The following is a 13,866-nucleotide window of genomic DNA, read 5'->3' as shown; positions in this document are numbered from 1 at the left end:
TATTAAGCAGAATTAATTTCAGCCTATTGGTTCGGCCCTCAACAACAGTCACGGTTTCTCATTTGGACCCTTAAGAAAATTAGTTTCCCACCCCTGGTGTAAGGCATTTAGCATAATTGAAACTGACATCTTAATTAATGAGGACCTTTCACTGGATTTTTAAGCTTTAACCCCTTCTGATATTCACTACACATGTATGGCGCAAGTCGGGAGCGGGTGTATAGAGCCTCTGAGCCTGCCCCCATCTTTATTTCCGTGGGGGCTTAAGTTTGGAACGCATGGGCACAGAAGAAAAAGAAAAGCTGTTCCTGACTCATTGGAGCAGCGCCAGCTAAAGGAAGGAAAGGTATCCAGGGAAAGGTATTTTTTAAACTTTACCATTGTTTCTTGGGATACCACTTGTGCCAACTGGAAAGGGACAGAAGTAGCAATATCATAAGGTAGTTAGATAGAATTAGCATACCTTTCCCAAACAACCTTTCACAGTGTTCATTGTAATCATAGCAGTTTTTCTTGTAGCATACAGACTGTCCATCATTACAAGGGGAACCATCCTGGGTGTATACGTCTGCAGGACAGGTGCTGGATTTACCGTCACAATACTCTGCAAGGTCACACTCTGTTCTGGGTGATCTGCATACTGTCCCTTTAGGGGCAAGCTAAAAAAAACACAGCTATAAAAAAAATAATCTATCCATTACCATTACATTGCTATCCTCGCTTCTAATAGACTCCTGGATTTCATCTTTTAATATTACTTTTATGTTTGTCAACGGCCCCAGCTTCATGTTTCTTTATTTAATAAGGGCCTGTCAATTGTCATTAATATGTTATTATTTTACCTGGTGTAATTGGTGCTATTCCCCTGAATCTGAAGTTGTTTTTCTTTTGTTCTGGCACCTCTCTATTACTGAGATATGACCTCCTCTTCCCTGTATGTAAATATAGGGGGTTTTTTTAGCGAAGGGGGTGTGATCTTCATGAAGATTCTTGTAAAAAAAAAGCATTGAGGACCACGGCCAGTTGGATAAGAAAACTAGATTTACATACAAGGAAGATGGGGCCCTATCTCCTCAACGGAGAGGCGCAGGAACAAATGAAAAACAATGCCAGACTTCTAATCTGTATATACACCATCAAAAAAATACATACACTTTATATAGCAAGGAACAGGTTCTACTACTACTTCAATTCAGAAAATCTGCCATCTGAGCTAACATATCTGTTTTCATTATCCACATCCCATCATCTCATTGGCTTTGACGTTCTAATGGATATGCCACTTTCCATTAAGACGTGAAAAGCCAGTGAATCTTTACACAAGAATTATGATTTTTGGGCTCAGCTTAACAGTGTTTAATTTCCCCTGCTAGCAAAGGTAATTGTGTGTTGTCAGACTCTTCACATGCACTGATCAATAGCGACCGCTGCATGTAAGGAGTGTGACAGAGGGAGATCGCTTCCTCTGTCACTCCATTGACTTTCTGCAGCGTGAACAGAGGGTACTGATGGTTGCTATAGCCACCAGAGGCCTAACGATGCCCTAACCAGAGGCATAGCAATGGTCTTCTGGTCTGCCATAGCTCATGGCCTAATAGACTGTTAGGCTGCCTGTTAGTATAAGGCATCATAATTTATACATCAACAGTTTCCTAAGTAAAATTGGCAATGTATCCGTATTTGTCAGGCAATCCTGTATGTTTTGTGGCTGTCTAACAGCTGCGAAACAAGTGGCGGCGGGGACTCGAACATGTCACTCGAGCACCCGTGATACTCTGTACATATCTGAGCACCCTCGGCAAACTCGAGTAACGAGCACTTGCGCTCAACACTAGTGTTGAGCCACCCCCGTAGTGTTCGGGTTCGGTTCGTCGAACACCGGGATGTTCGAGGAACTGTTCGTCGAACTGTTCGTCGAACACCTTAGAACACCGTCGAACACCGTTAAAACCAATGGCAGGCAAACAAAAACACATAGAAACACATAGAAAACACCTTCAAAGGTGTCCAAAAGCTGACAAACTGCTCAGAAGACGCTTTCTTTAAAAAAGCCGGCCGGCAATTCAGCAGCGGCATACACCGGTACCCGACAATTTAGACAAGAAGGAATAGAGCCTCACACATAGATTAGATAGATAGAAACATGTCAGTCACATATATATGAAGTACAGTGATAGTGTTGGTTACTGTACTTGTCATTTAGTATTGAAATAAAGGATTTATTATTAAAAAAAATTGGCGTGGGGTTCCCCTTAATTTTAGTCTCTAGCGGAGGTTAAGCAGACAGCTGGGGCAGATGTTTGAAGCCTGGGAAGGGGGTAATACCCGCGGAGCTTCCCAGGCTACTAATATGAGCCCCCAGCTGAATACATAGCCTTTACTAGCTATTAAAATGGGGGACCCCCCCAAAAAAATGACGTGGGGTCCCCCCTAATTTAATAGCTAGCAAAGGCTAGGCAGACAGCTGGGGGCTGATATTAATAGCCCAGGAAGGGAGCCATGAATATTGGCCCCCTCCCAGGCTAGAAACACCAGCCGTCAGCCGCCCCAGAAATGGCGCATTCATAGGATGCGCCAATTCTGGCACTTAGCCTCGCTCTTCCACGCTGCCCTGTAGCGGTGGCAGGGGGTAATAGGGCTGGGGTTGATGCCAGCTTATAATGCCAGCTGACATCAAGCCCAGGTTAGTAATGGAGAGGCGTCTATAAGACACCCCCATTACTAACCCCATAGTCAAAGTTAAAAGAAAACACAAACACCCAGAATAAAGTCCTTTAATTGAAATAAAGACACAATCCTTTATTGTTCTAAATTAAACCATACTTACCATCACGCCCATTCCAGCTGAAGCCAACGATCTCCTGCAATAAAAGAAAAATAATAAAGCAACATCATCCTTACCTTTCCATGGTTCCCACGACAGCTTCAGCTCTGCTACATCGAGATGACAGGCTGGACCGCAGCAGAACGCTGCCATCCAGCCTGTCATCCCGCAGACACTGAGAAGCGCAGGCATGCTTGCGCTCTGCAGTGTCTGGCTGTGACGGCATAAAGATGAGACGAGTTCATGTCCAATGAACTCGGCGCACCTCATGCACGTCACTGACAGCGTGGGAAAATTCTCACGCTGAAGCGCTGAGTGCAGGAGAATTCTCCCACGCTGTCAGTGACGTGCATAAGGTGAGCTCATGTCCAATGAACTCAGCTCACCTCCTGCACGTCACTGACAGCGTGGGAGAATTCTCCTGCACTCAGCGCTTCAGTGTGAGAATTCTCCCACGCTGAAGCGCTGAGTGCAGGAGAATTTTCCCACGCTGTCAGTGACGTGCAGGAGGTGAGCTGAGTTCATTGGACATTAACTCGGCTCATCTGGATGCCCTCACAGAGAGACACTGTGGAGCGCAAGCAAGCCTGCGCTTCTCAGTGTCTGCGGGATGACAGGCTGGATGGCAGCGTTCTGCTGCGGTCCAGCCTGTCATCTCGATGTAGCAGAGCTGAAGCTGTCGTGGGAACCATGGAAAGGTAAGGATGATGTTGCTTTATTATTTTTCTTTTATTGCAGGAGATCGTTGGCTTCAGCTGAAATGGGCGTGATGGTAAGTATGGTTTAATTTAGAACAATAAAGAATTGTGTGTTTATTTCAATTAAAGGACTTTTTTCTGGGTGTTGTGTTTTTTTTAAATACTTTACTAGAAATTCATGGTGGTCATGTCTAATATTGGCGTGACCCCATGAATTTTGGGCTTAGGGCCAGCTGATAATGCCAAGCTGGCCCTAACCCCTTTATTACCCAATGAGCCACCACATCAGGGCCCTGGATGAGTTGGGTACAGCGCCAGAAGATGGCGCTTCTATGAACGCGCCATTTTCCGGGGTGGCTGCGGACTGCAATTTGCAGCGGGGGGGGCCCAGAAAGCTTGGGCCTCCCTGCGCTGCGGATTCCAGCCCCCAGCTGCCTAGTTGTACCTGGCTGGACACAAAAACAGGGCGAAGCCCCACGTCAATTTTCTTTAAATTATTTCATGAAATAATTAAGAAAAAAAGGGCTTCCCTATATTGTTGTGTCCGGCCAGGTACAAATAGGCAGCTGGTGGTTGGGGGCAGCCCATTCCTGCCTGCTGCACCTGACTGGACACAAATATAGTGCGAAGCCCCACGTCAATTTTTTTTAAATTATTTCATGAATTTCCTGAAATAATTTAAAAAAATTGAAGTGGGGCTTCGCACTATATTTGTGTCCAGCCAGGTACAGCAGGCAGGAATGGGCTGCCCCCAACCACCAGCTGCCTATTTGTACCTGGCCGGACACAACAATATAGGGAAGCCCTTTTTTTCTTAATTATTTCATGAAATAATTTAAAGAAAATTGACGTGGGGCTTCGCCCTGTTTTTGTGTCCAGCCAGGTACAACTAGGCAGCTGGGGGCTGGAATCTGCAGCGCAGGGAGGCCCAAGCTTTCTGGGCCCCCCCCCCGCTGCAAATTGCAGTCCGCAGCCACCCCGGAAAATGGCGCGTTCATAGAAGCGCCATCTTCTGGCGCTGTACCCAACTCATCCAGGGCCCTGGTGCGGTGGCTCACTGGGTAATAAAGGGGTTAGGGCCAGCTTGGTATTATCAGCTGGCCCCAAGCCCAAAATTCATGGGGTCACGCCAGTATTAGACATGACCGCCATGAATTTCTAGTAAAGTATTTAAAAAAAACACAACACCCAGAATAAAGTCCTTTAATTGAAATAAACACACAATTCTTTATTGTTCTAAATTAAACTATACTTACCATCACGCCCATTCCAGCTGAAGCCAACGATCTCCTGCAATAAAAGAAAAATAATAAACCAACCTCATCCTTACCTTTCCATGGTTCCCACGACAGCTTCAGCTCTGCTACATCGAGATGACAGGCTGGACCGCAGCAGAACGCTGCCATCCAGCCTGTCATCCCGCAGACACTGAGAAGCGCAGGCATGCTTGCGCTCCTCAGTGTCTCGCTGTGACGGCATAAAGATGAGCCGAGGTCATGTCCAATGAACTCGGCTCACCTCATGCACGTCACTGACAGCGTGGGAAAATTCTCACGCTGAAGTGCTGAGTGCAGGAGAATTCTCCCACGCTGTCAGTGACGTGCATGAGGTGAGCTCATGTCCAATGAACTCAGCTCACCTCATGCACCTCACTGACAGCGTGGGAAAATTCTACTGCACTCAGCGCTTCATCGTGAGAATTCTCCCACGCTGTAAGTGACGTGCATGAGGTGAGCCGAGTTCATTGGACATGACCTCGGCTCATCTTTATGCCGTCACAGAGAGACAATGTGGAGCGCAAGCATGCCTGCGCTTCTCAGTGTCTGCGGGATGACAGGCTAGATGGCGGCGTTCTGCTGTGGTCCAGCCTGTCATCTCGATGTAGCAGAGCTGAAGCTGTCGTGGGAACCATGGAAAGGTAAGGATGATGTTGCTTTATTATTTTTCTTTTATTGCAGGGGATCGTTGGCTTCAGCTGGAATGGGCGTGATGGTAAGTATGGTTTAATTTAGAGCAATAAAGAATTGTGTCTTTATTTCAATTAAAGGACTTTATTCTGGGTGTTTGTGTTTTTTTTTAACTTTGACTATGGGGTTAGTAATGGGGGTGGCTTATAGATGCCTCTCCATTACTAACCTGGGCTTGATGTCAGCTGGCATTATAAGCTGACATCAACCCCAGCCCTATTACCCCCTGCCACCGCACCAGGGCAGCGTGGAAGAGCGAGGCTAAGTGCCAGAATTGGCGCATCCTATGAATGCGCCATTTCTGGGGCGGCTGACGGCTGGTGTTTCTAGCCTGGGAGGGGGCCAATATTCATGGCTCCCTTCCTGGGCTATTAATATCAGCCCCCAGCTGTCTGCCTAGCCTTTGCTAGCTATTAAATTAGGGGGGACCCCACGTCATTTTTTTGGGGGGGTCCCCCATTTTAATAGCTAGTAAAGGCTATGTATTCAGCTGGGGGCTGATATTAGTAGCCTGGGAAGCTTCGTGGGTATTACCCCCTTCCCAGGCTTCAAACATCTGCCCCAGCTGTCTGCTTAACCTCCGCTAGAGCCTAAAATTAAGGGGAACCCCACGCCAATTTTTTTAATAATAAATCCTTTATTTTAATACTAAATGACAAGTACAGTAACCAACACTATCACTGTACTTCATATATATGTGACTGACATGTTTCTATCTATCTAATCTATGTGTGAAGCTCTATTCTGTCTGTTATAAATTGTCGGGTACAGATGCTGAATTGCCGGCCGGCTTTCTTAAAGAGACGGTGCATGAAAACACTATTATTTTTTTTAATAAATCCTTTACACTAAATGACAAGTACAGTAAGCAACACTGTCACTATACTTCATATATATGTGACTGACATGTTTCTATCTATCTAATCTATGTGTGATTCTCTATTCCTTCTATTCTAAATTGTCGGGTACAGATGCTGAATTGCCGGCCGGCTTTTTTAAAGAGACGGTGCATGAAAACACTATTATTTTTTTTGATAAATCCTTTACGCTAAATAACAAGTACAGTAAGCAGCACTTTCACTGTACTTCGTATATATGTGGCTGACATGTTTATATCTATCTAATCTATGTGTGAAGCTCTATTCTTTCAGTTCTAAATTGTCGGGTACCGGTGTATGCCGCTGCTGAATTGCCGGCTTTTCATGTTTCACTGTTGGCACTGTTCCCATCGATTTGGGCAATCACTGTAATGCCACAACCACCATGGCTGTGGCATTACAGTGAGTGGCAGACAATCCCTGCATGATTGGTGCTCTAAATAGCGCCAGACATGCAGGACACGCTTTTGGTGCACGAACAGTTATCGAACATAACCTCGAACAGCCGAATTTTTTGCAAATCGTTCGGGTTCGTCGAACAACTCGAACACCGCCCAAAACAGCTCGAATTTGAGATTGGCGAACAGTTCTAGTCGAACACCGCTCATCTCTACTCAACACTACTCAGCACCCTTACCCACCCATCTTTCCCAGGTTTTAATTGCGAGCCATGCCTGGTTTCCTTCTAACTCCCCATTCACATGAGACTGTTTTGACACATAAAAAGGTAAGACATATAGTGGCTAGGGATTACCCATATTAAAAGGTCACCTCGACGTGGTTGGATGGCTTTTGCACTCTTTGATCAATAAAACTAAGTATCTTACAGTTTTACAGTTTTGCAGCAATATTGGAGTTCATTTATTCATTAGTCGCAGTGTGCTGATGAACTGTGCATGTATATGTAAGTATATTGGCCAGATAGCGGATTTGTGCACCTGTGCATTAATTTAATGCTAAAGGTATTTTTTTTGCGATAAACAGAACTCATCCTACAAAAAAGCAACGGCTTATACAGCTACTTCAACAAAAAAAATGAAAAAAGTTATTGTTCTTGGAATGTGATATTCCATATGCCCATACAGGGGATATGGATAGTGCGTTATTATAATGATCCCTTTAAAGTGCCATAGTCTTCAAGGCTCCCATCTGAACCTTACCTTACACTTGTGGCAGCATGGCCCTGATGAGCACGTGGCATTCTCCTTCAATTCACAAGTGACTGGATTACAGCACACATTATTTTGACATATCTGTAAATAACAGTAAAGTATTAGACATGTATAGGTAAATCAATGAAAAACATGCAAAGTCTCAATAGAAAGAGTTATGTTTTAAATATAATAGTGACATGCAGGCTAGTGATATTTCTGAATATTCTGACATTTCTAAAGACCTCATTAATGGGAGACCCATAGATTGTGAGACCAAAAAGACCCCGATGCTTGGTGAATGCTCCCCAGGCATTTTGCAGTGATCTTTAGAATCTCCAATGGAAATGTCATTAGTGCATATAAGGGGTTTAAAGTGGTTTTGTGCAGGTAAAATACTGATGCTCATGATATGCAGGGGTCTGAGAGATCATATCCCTACTGTCAGTAACGTTATGTCATATCATAGCAATAGGCCTTAATATTACAAGATGGGGATACTCCTATAAGCACAAATCCAAGTGCCAGTTCATAGACTCCTGACTTCACTCACAGTGAAATAACACAAGGCGTCAGGTCAGTTTCCCTTAGAAGAGACTCTCTTGCCACTTTAGACTTGACTGTTTTAGAAATGACTTGTATTACCCATAAAATAACAATTCTGGAGCTTTGTTTCCTACAAGTCTGTGTTGTGTCGGCTCCATGATATTTCTCCTTGAAATTTATGAATAAATTGACAACTGGGTGATACTTACACAGACTGACATTGTCCAATCAGAGCTGACTATAAAGACACGCCTCATTGACAAGGAGAATGGTGACACCCAGTAGTCGATTTCTTAATACATTTTTAGGAGGAATAATTTGGAATGGCGCAGACATACAGATGTTCCAGATTATGTATTTTATGGAAAATACAGGCAAAATAGAAATGTTAAAAGTGCTGACGGGGTTATTTCTATCTTATAAAGGAAAAAAATTGCAATTTAGTTCTTATTAAAAAAATTTCTCTATTCTCAAGAATAGATGGATTTTTAATTCTATAGTTTACTGCTCAATACCTTGGTTACTGGCCGCCTCTGCAGTCTATCAGCGGTTACCGGTTTTCTATGCATGCAGCTCTTAGCTCTCAAGCCTGTGAGTGCTGCTCAGTAGCTGGCCAGATCGCTGACACTGCGCTCCTCTCAACGTGCAGAAGCCAAACTGCCTCTGCTTGTAATATGAGAGTAGACAATATAGACCAGCAGCACAACCATGTCACCTTCCAGAGCTTTCACTCTTCAGATCTGCACCACCCCACAGCAAGTAGGAGTCAGGGTGTGCTCCTGAAGAACGATCAAGATCAAGGGTCAACTCTCTACACCACCCCACAGCAAGCAGGAGTCAGGGTGTGCTCCTGAAGAACGATCAAGGGTCAACTCTCTACACCACCCCACAGCAAGCAGGAGTCAGGGTGTGCACCTGAAGAATGATCAAGGGTCAACTCTCTACACCACCCCACAGCAAGCAGGAGTCAGGGTGTTCTCCTGAAGAACGATCAAGTGTCAACTCTCTACACCACCACACTGCAAGCAGGAGTCAGGGTGTGCTCCTGAAGAACGATCAAGGGTCAACTCTCTACACCGCCCCACAGCAAGCAGGAGCCAGGGAAGCAGTGCACGCCCAAAGAACGATCGAGTGTCAACTCTCTACACCACCCCACAGCAAGCAGGAGCCAGTGGAGCGGTGCACTCCTGAAGAACGATCAAGGGTCAACATTTTTAAATGTCTCAACAATTTTAAAGACACAAACCTCTACTGAGCCACTGCTGCACTTTTCCCCAGTTTCTACCATGTTGTTTCCACACTGAACCCTCACATCAGAGTGGGGAGCATTCCACAGACAAGAGGATTTGTCACTTGCATAGAACTTCTCCATATCTATCACACTGCAATCACTAAAAGTAGATGACAGCCTGTAGGAAAACAACAATCAGAGTTCTGTTTATAGGCAGCTTATGGAGCAAGAGCCACTAATAGCCATGTTTTTTTTAACTAAATCCTAATGAAGGGAGAATGATTTCAGTTTAAATTAGGAAAAGTTGTCTTTATCTCACAGAAGTCCTTCCCCTTCAAGTGCCGGGTTCAAAAAAGAAAATGGCGCATTATCAGGTGAGAACAGAGAATCAAAGAGGCTGACCATCATAAATTGTGGTAGTGTATGGGCACAAGGATATGATTTGTATGAGGATTCCTGGGATAATGTAACCGTTATTAAACTGGCCTTGCAGACAGGTGTCCAGCCGAAAGAGGAAATTGTACATGGGTGAAGAAGAGGAATGCTAGTAAGGTCCAACTTATTCAACTGTGTTAAAAGAGAGGTAGTGTGCATTTATGACCACCTCTCCATTCGCTGGTGGTCATGTATGCACATTACTGCTCCATAAACAGAGGATTTTTGGTCCCCCGATTTCGTGATTGTTATCTGGACACCTAGCAAACAATCATTTTCTAGCTATCTTTTTAAAGGGTTACTCCCAAAATGGCAACATCCCCTATTCATAAACTACAGATTGATGGGGGCCCTGAACTCTGGGAACCACAGTGATCCTGAGACCCGAACTCTGTGTATGCTCAACCTCCACTACATTCATTGTCTATGGGACTGCCCTAAGTAGCTGAACTCTGTACTCAACTTTCTCTGGCAGTCCCAAAGGCAACAATTGAAGAGCCCCATTCTCGGTATAACTAAGGGTCCCAGGAACAACGATCTGTAGGTTCTCAATTTAGTATCTTGCGAATAGCACTTTAGTAGGTGGTAATGTTGGTTATGGGACAAAGTAACAATATTGTCACATCTCATCAGACGTTTAGAGACACTAGTGTACACCACCATTAACAATTAGAATGTAAGGGAAGGGGGTAAGAAGGGGGAAAGGAGTGTGTATAAAGAAATCTTTATTATGAAAAATACTAAAATCCACTATAAAAACATATCATAATCACATATGTACTTTGCGGAGGTATATAAGATCACAGTTGTTGAGGCTTATGTGTAATATAAACACACCTGTGATCCAAAATTTAGATGAAGTCTACCAGGATTTGTCGCGCAAGCCATATATGTAAGTGCGGTCCGCACGGCCATCACTGGTGTGGTCCCTCACAGAGGTATCAAGCCAGCTATTAAAGTGGGGGTAGGGTATGCCGCACTGGCCCAGTATATGTCACAGCTGATCAAGCCTGTGATTCAAAGGCCGCCAGCAGGTCAGCATGTAATTGTATCTAGGACAGAGTTGGCATGCCTGCCACACCGTTCTGCAATTAAACTGATTTGATGTGTTACATGGGCTCCGGATGACTTCTATATTATTAAATTATACTTTGACTTTCATCTAACATGTGTCCCTGACGTGCGTTTCGCCGGGATACTGGCTTTTTCTAAGGGCGAGATAGGCCCATTCCACAGGATATTTATACACCCTGTCATGATTGACAGGTGGGTCAACCAATCACATAAAATGTTCAAAAAATGACTACTTAGGGACTTGGGAATAAATCCAACAATATTATTTTCGAAGATCATTCTACTACCACATTTTAGAGGCAACACATTTCATACTAAATTATTTATTTATAATTTATACTAGACTTCATCTAAATTTTGGATCACGGGTGTGTTTATATTACACATAAGCCTCAACAACTGTGATCTTATATACCTCCGCAAAGTACGTATGTGATTATGATATGTTTTTATAGTGGATTTTAGTATTTTTCATAATAAAGATTTATTTTATACACACTCCTTTCCCCCTTCTTATCTCCTTCCCTTACATTCTGGTTATGGGACAACCCTTTATAGATTAGATTCGGACTGACAGAAGCAGGAAGACATTTTTCCCTTTTAGAGCAGATTGGCTAATACCTTATCATATTCTTCTGTATCTGTCCTCTAAATCAATAGAGGGAAATAAACTTCTAAAATATAGCCCTACTCTTTGCCTTCATCCACATCCTCCACCATCCCCGGTTGCACTTGATTGTGGCTTTTTTAAACCATACTGCGTAAATGAAACCAGAAGTGAATAGCCTCAGACGCAATAAATTGTAAAATGGTATGGATTATAAAGCATGTAATGGCACATGATATTTTATAAGCTATTATTTGCCGGTAATATAGAGACTATGTGACTTTTCTAATAAAAGTGTTGGAATTCTTTAATATATAAGTTGCACCCAGAGACTTGCCAACAGGACTTGCTACTGGAAAAACCGATGGGTTTATGTGAGCTTTCCCTGGCGGGACATGTTGGAGCTAAGACTTAGATATTCCCAGAAATTTTTTAAACTATACACTCAACATGACTCCAAAGCTTCACCCACCTTTCCCCACATCAATCACTATGTCTCTGCTGATTGTTACTGTGTTGGTCTCTGGGTGCAAGATTCTGTATCCCTTTTGAGTTTCGCTATAGCCAACCAGGACTCCTTGCTTTGCATGTGATTCCCACTTGGAACGTTTTTCTTTGGGAACATACACAATCATTTTGCTTCCAAATATCCTTAGGTGCTTCAGGTTAGGCTTCTCACATTTCCATAGCTCATATGAAGTTTTATTTGTGACTTTACCTGGCAGTCTGTTTTGAAGATAGCAAGCGGTCGTGATGGCTTCTCCCCATTACGATGTAGGTAGATTCGCATCAAACAATATACTTCTTCCACTTTCACAGAGAGTGCAGTTATTTCTCTCTGCAATTCCATTCTGTTCTGGGTTGTATGGGATGGTAGTCTGGAACACGATTCCATTCTTTTTTCAAAATGGTTTGCACCTTACCATTTGTATCCAGTCCCATTATCTGCACGCAGGGCTTTTGGCATTCTTCCAAATTTGTTAAATACTACGGCAAGATATTCTTCAAGTTTCTGTGGAACTTCATCCTTACTGTGAAGCAGGTAGGCGACTGTAAATCTGGAGTAGTCATCAATAAATGTGAGAAAATATCTTTTCTTGCTTGGAGTTTGAACACTCATTGGACCGCAAACATCTGTGTGTATCAAATCCAGTGGCTGTGCAGATCTTGTGGTGCTTACTTTAGGAAAGGATTTTCTGGACATTTTCCCTTTAAGACAGCTAGTGCACTTCATCATTTGAGTACATTGCTTGATTTCCACACTATTTGCAAGTTGACCGAGCTTCCTTATTGCTTCTGGGTCTCTGTGCCCAAGACGTCTGTGCCATATATGGATACAGTTCTTATGCAGATCTTGTCTAGCACTGTACACTCTTTACATTTTAGCTGATAAAGTGCATTTTGGATTTTTCCTTCTGCAAGAGTGTGACCCTTCTTTGATATAATACAGCTGTTATCTTTAAAAGTAACTACATTCCCTTTTTGCATAAGCTTCTTTACTGACAGAAGATTGCTTTCAAGACTGAGACCATAGAGAACATCCTTTACTGGGTCTTTCTGCTTTGTGCTGAGGAAACTGGACAGTGGTGGTAGTCATCTCCTACTCCTTCTAAAGTCATATATTGACCATTAGCTAAGATGACCTTTTCTAACTTGCTTTCATCAAGGTCAGTGAAGAAATCCTTATTATTCGTCATATGGCTGCTAGCACCAGAGTCTGTACACCACATATGCTTTGCAGATGAGCCTGTACTGGTATTAAATGCAGTTTCAACACATGCAGACTTTTCCTCTACAGCTGTTTTCACCTTTTGATCACTGTTCTGCTTTTTAAGCTGTCTCATTCTTGCTTTCCAAATTATGCAGTCTGCTTTAAGGTGGTCGGGCTTTCTACAGACAAAACATTCACGAGTTTCCCTTAGATTGCTCTTATTTTTAGGAAAGTCCTGTGTCTTTAATGTTGTTTCTGCTCTAGATTCATTACTGCTGCTTACATTGTGTGTTTTTCACTTGAATTCATCTACAAGCTTGCCTTTGACATATTCTAGTGTGAGCTCATCATCTGACTGTGCATCTAGTGCAGTGACAAGTGTGTCATAACTTTCTGGAAGACCACTTAATAGTAGTACAGCAACAAGAAAGTCTTTAATTTCTTCTCCAATGCCCCTGAGACGCTCCACAATCTCTAGGGTGTTTCTTATATAGTCCTGCATATTCTGCCCATCACTTAGCTTAGACTGATACAGTTTTCTCATGAGATAAAGCTTATTGCTGAGATTTGATCTTTCATGCACTTTCTGTAATTCATCCCACATCTCTTTTGCAGTTGCACACTTGCATATATGCACAATCTGATCATCATCTACACTGAGGGAGATAGTGCTTTGTGCTTTCTGATCCTTCTCTAGCCAATCATCTGGTAATGGATGAGGCACTTGTTCCTGCATATATTTCC

The 13,866-nt window shown here is 43.2% G+C and overlaps 1 protein-coding gene across 3 annotated transcripts in view; it reads right to left on the bottom strand.

Moving 5' to 3' along the window:
• Positions 1-13,866, bottom strand: part of LOC141166659 (disintegrin and metalloproteinase domain-containing protein 9-like) — a 62,141-nt gene that overhangs the window by 28,236 nt on the left and 20,039 nt on the right. For all 3 annotated transcript variants that reach the window (XM_073653561.1, XM_073653563.1, XM_073653562.1), the window contains exons 9-11: positions 9,311-9,473; positions 7,528-7,620; positions 464-659 (exon numbers count right to left, since the gene is read on the bottom strand). In XM_073653561.1, coding sequence (XP_073509662.1) covers positions 464-659; positions 7,528-7,620; positions 9,311-9,473 — 452 coding nt within the window. The remainder of the gene's footprint in view (positions 1-463; positions 660-7,527; positions 7,621-9,310; positions 9,474-13,866) is intronic.

This window comes from Phyllobates terribilis, unplaced genomic scaffold, assembly GCF_046119375.1.
Source record: "Phyllobates terribilis strain yellow unplaced genomic scaffold, ASM4611937v1 Scaffold_11__3_contigs__length_659146591, whole genome shotgun sequence".
NCBI lineage: Eukaryota > Metazoa > Chordata > Amphibia > Anura > Dendrobatidae > Phyllobates > Phyllobates terribilis.
Note: the sequence above shows the minus strand (reverse complement) of the source record. Positions and strands in the feature narration are given on the sequence as shown.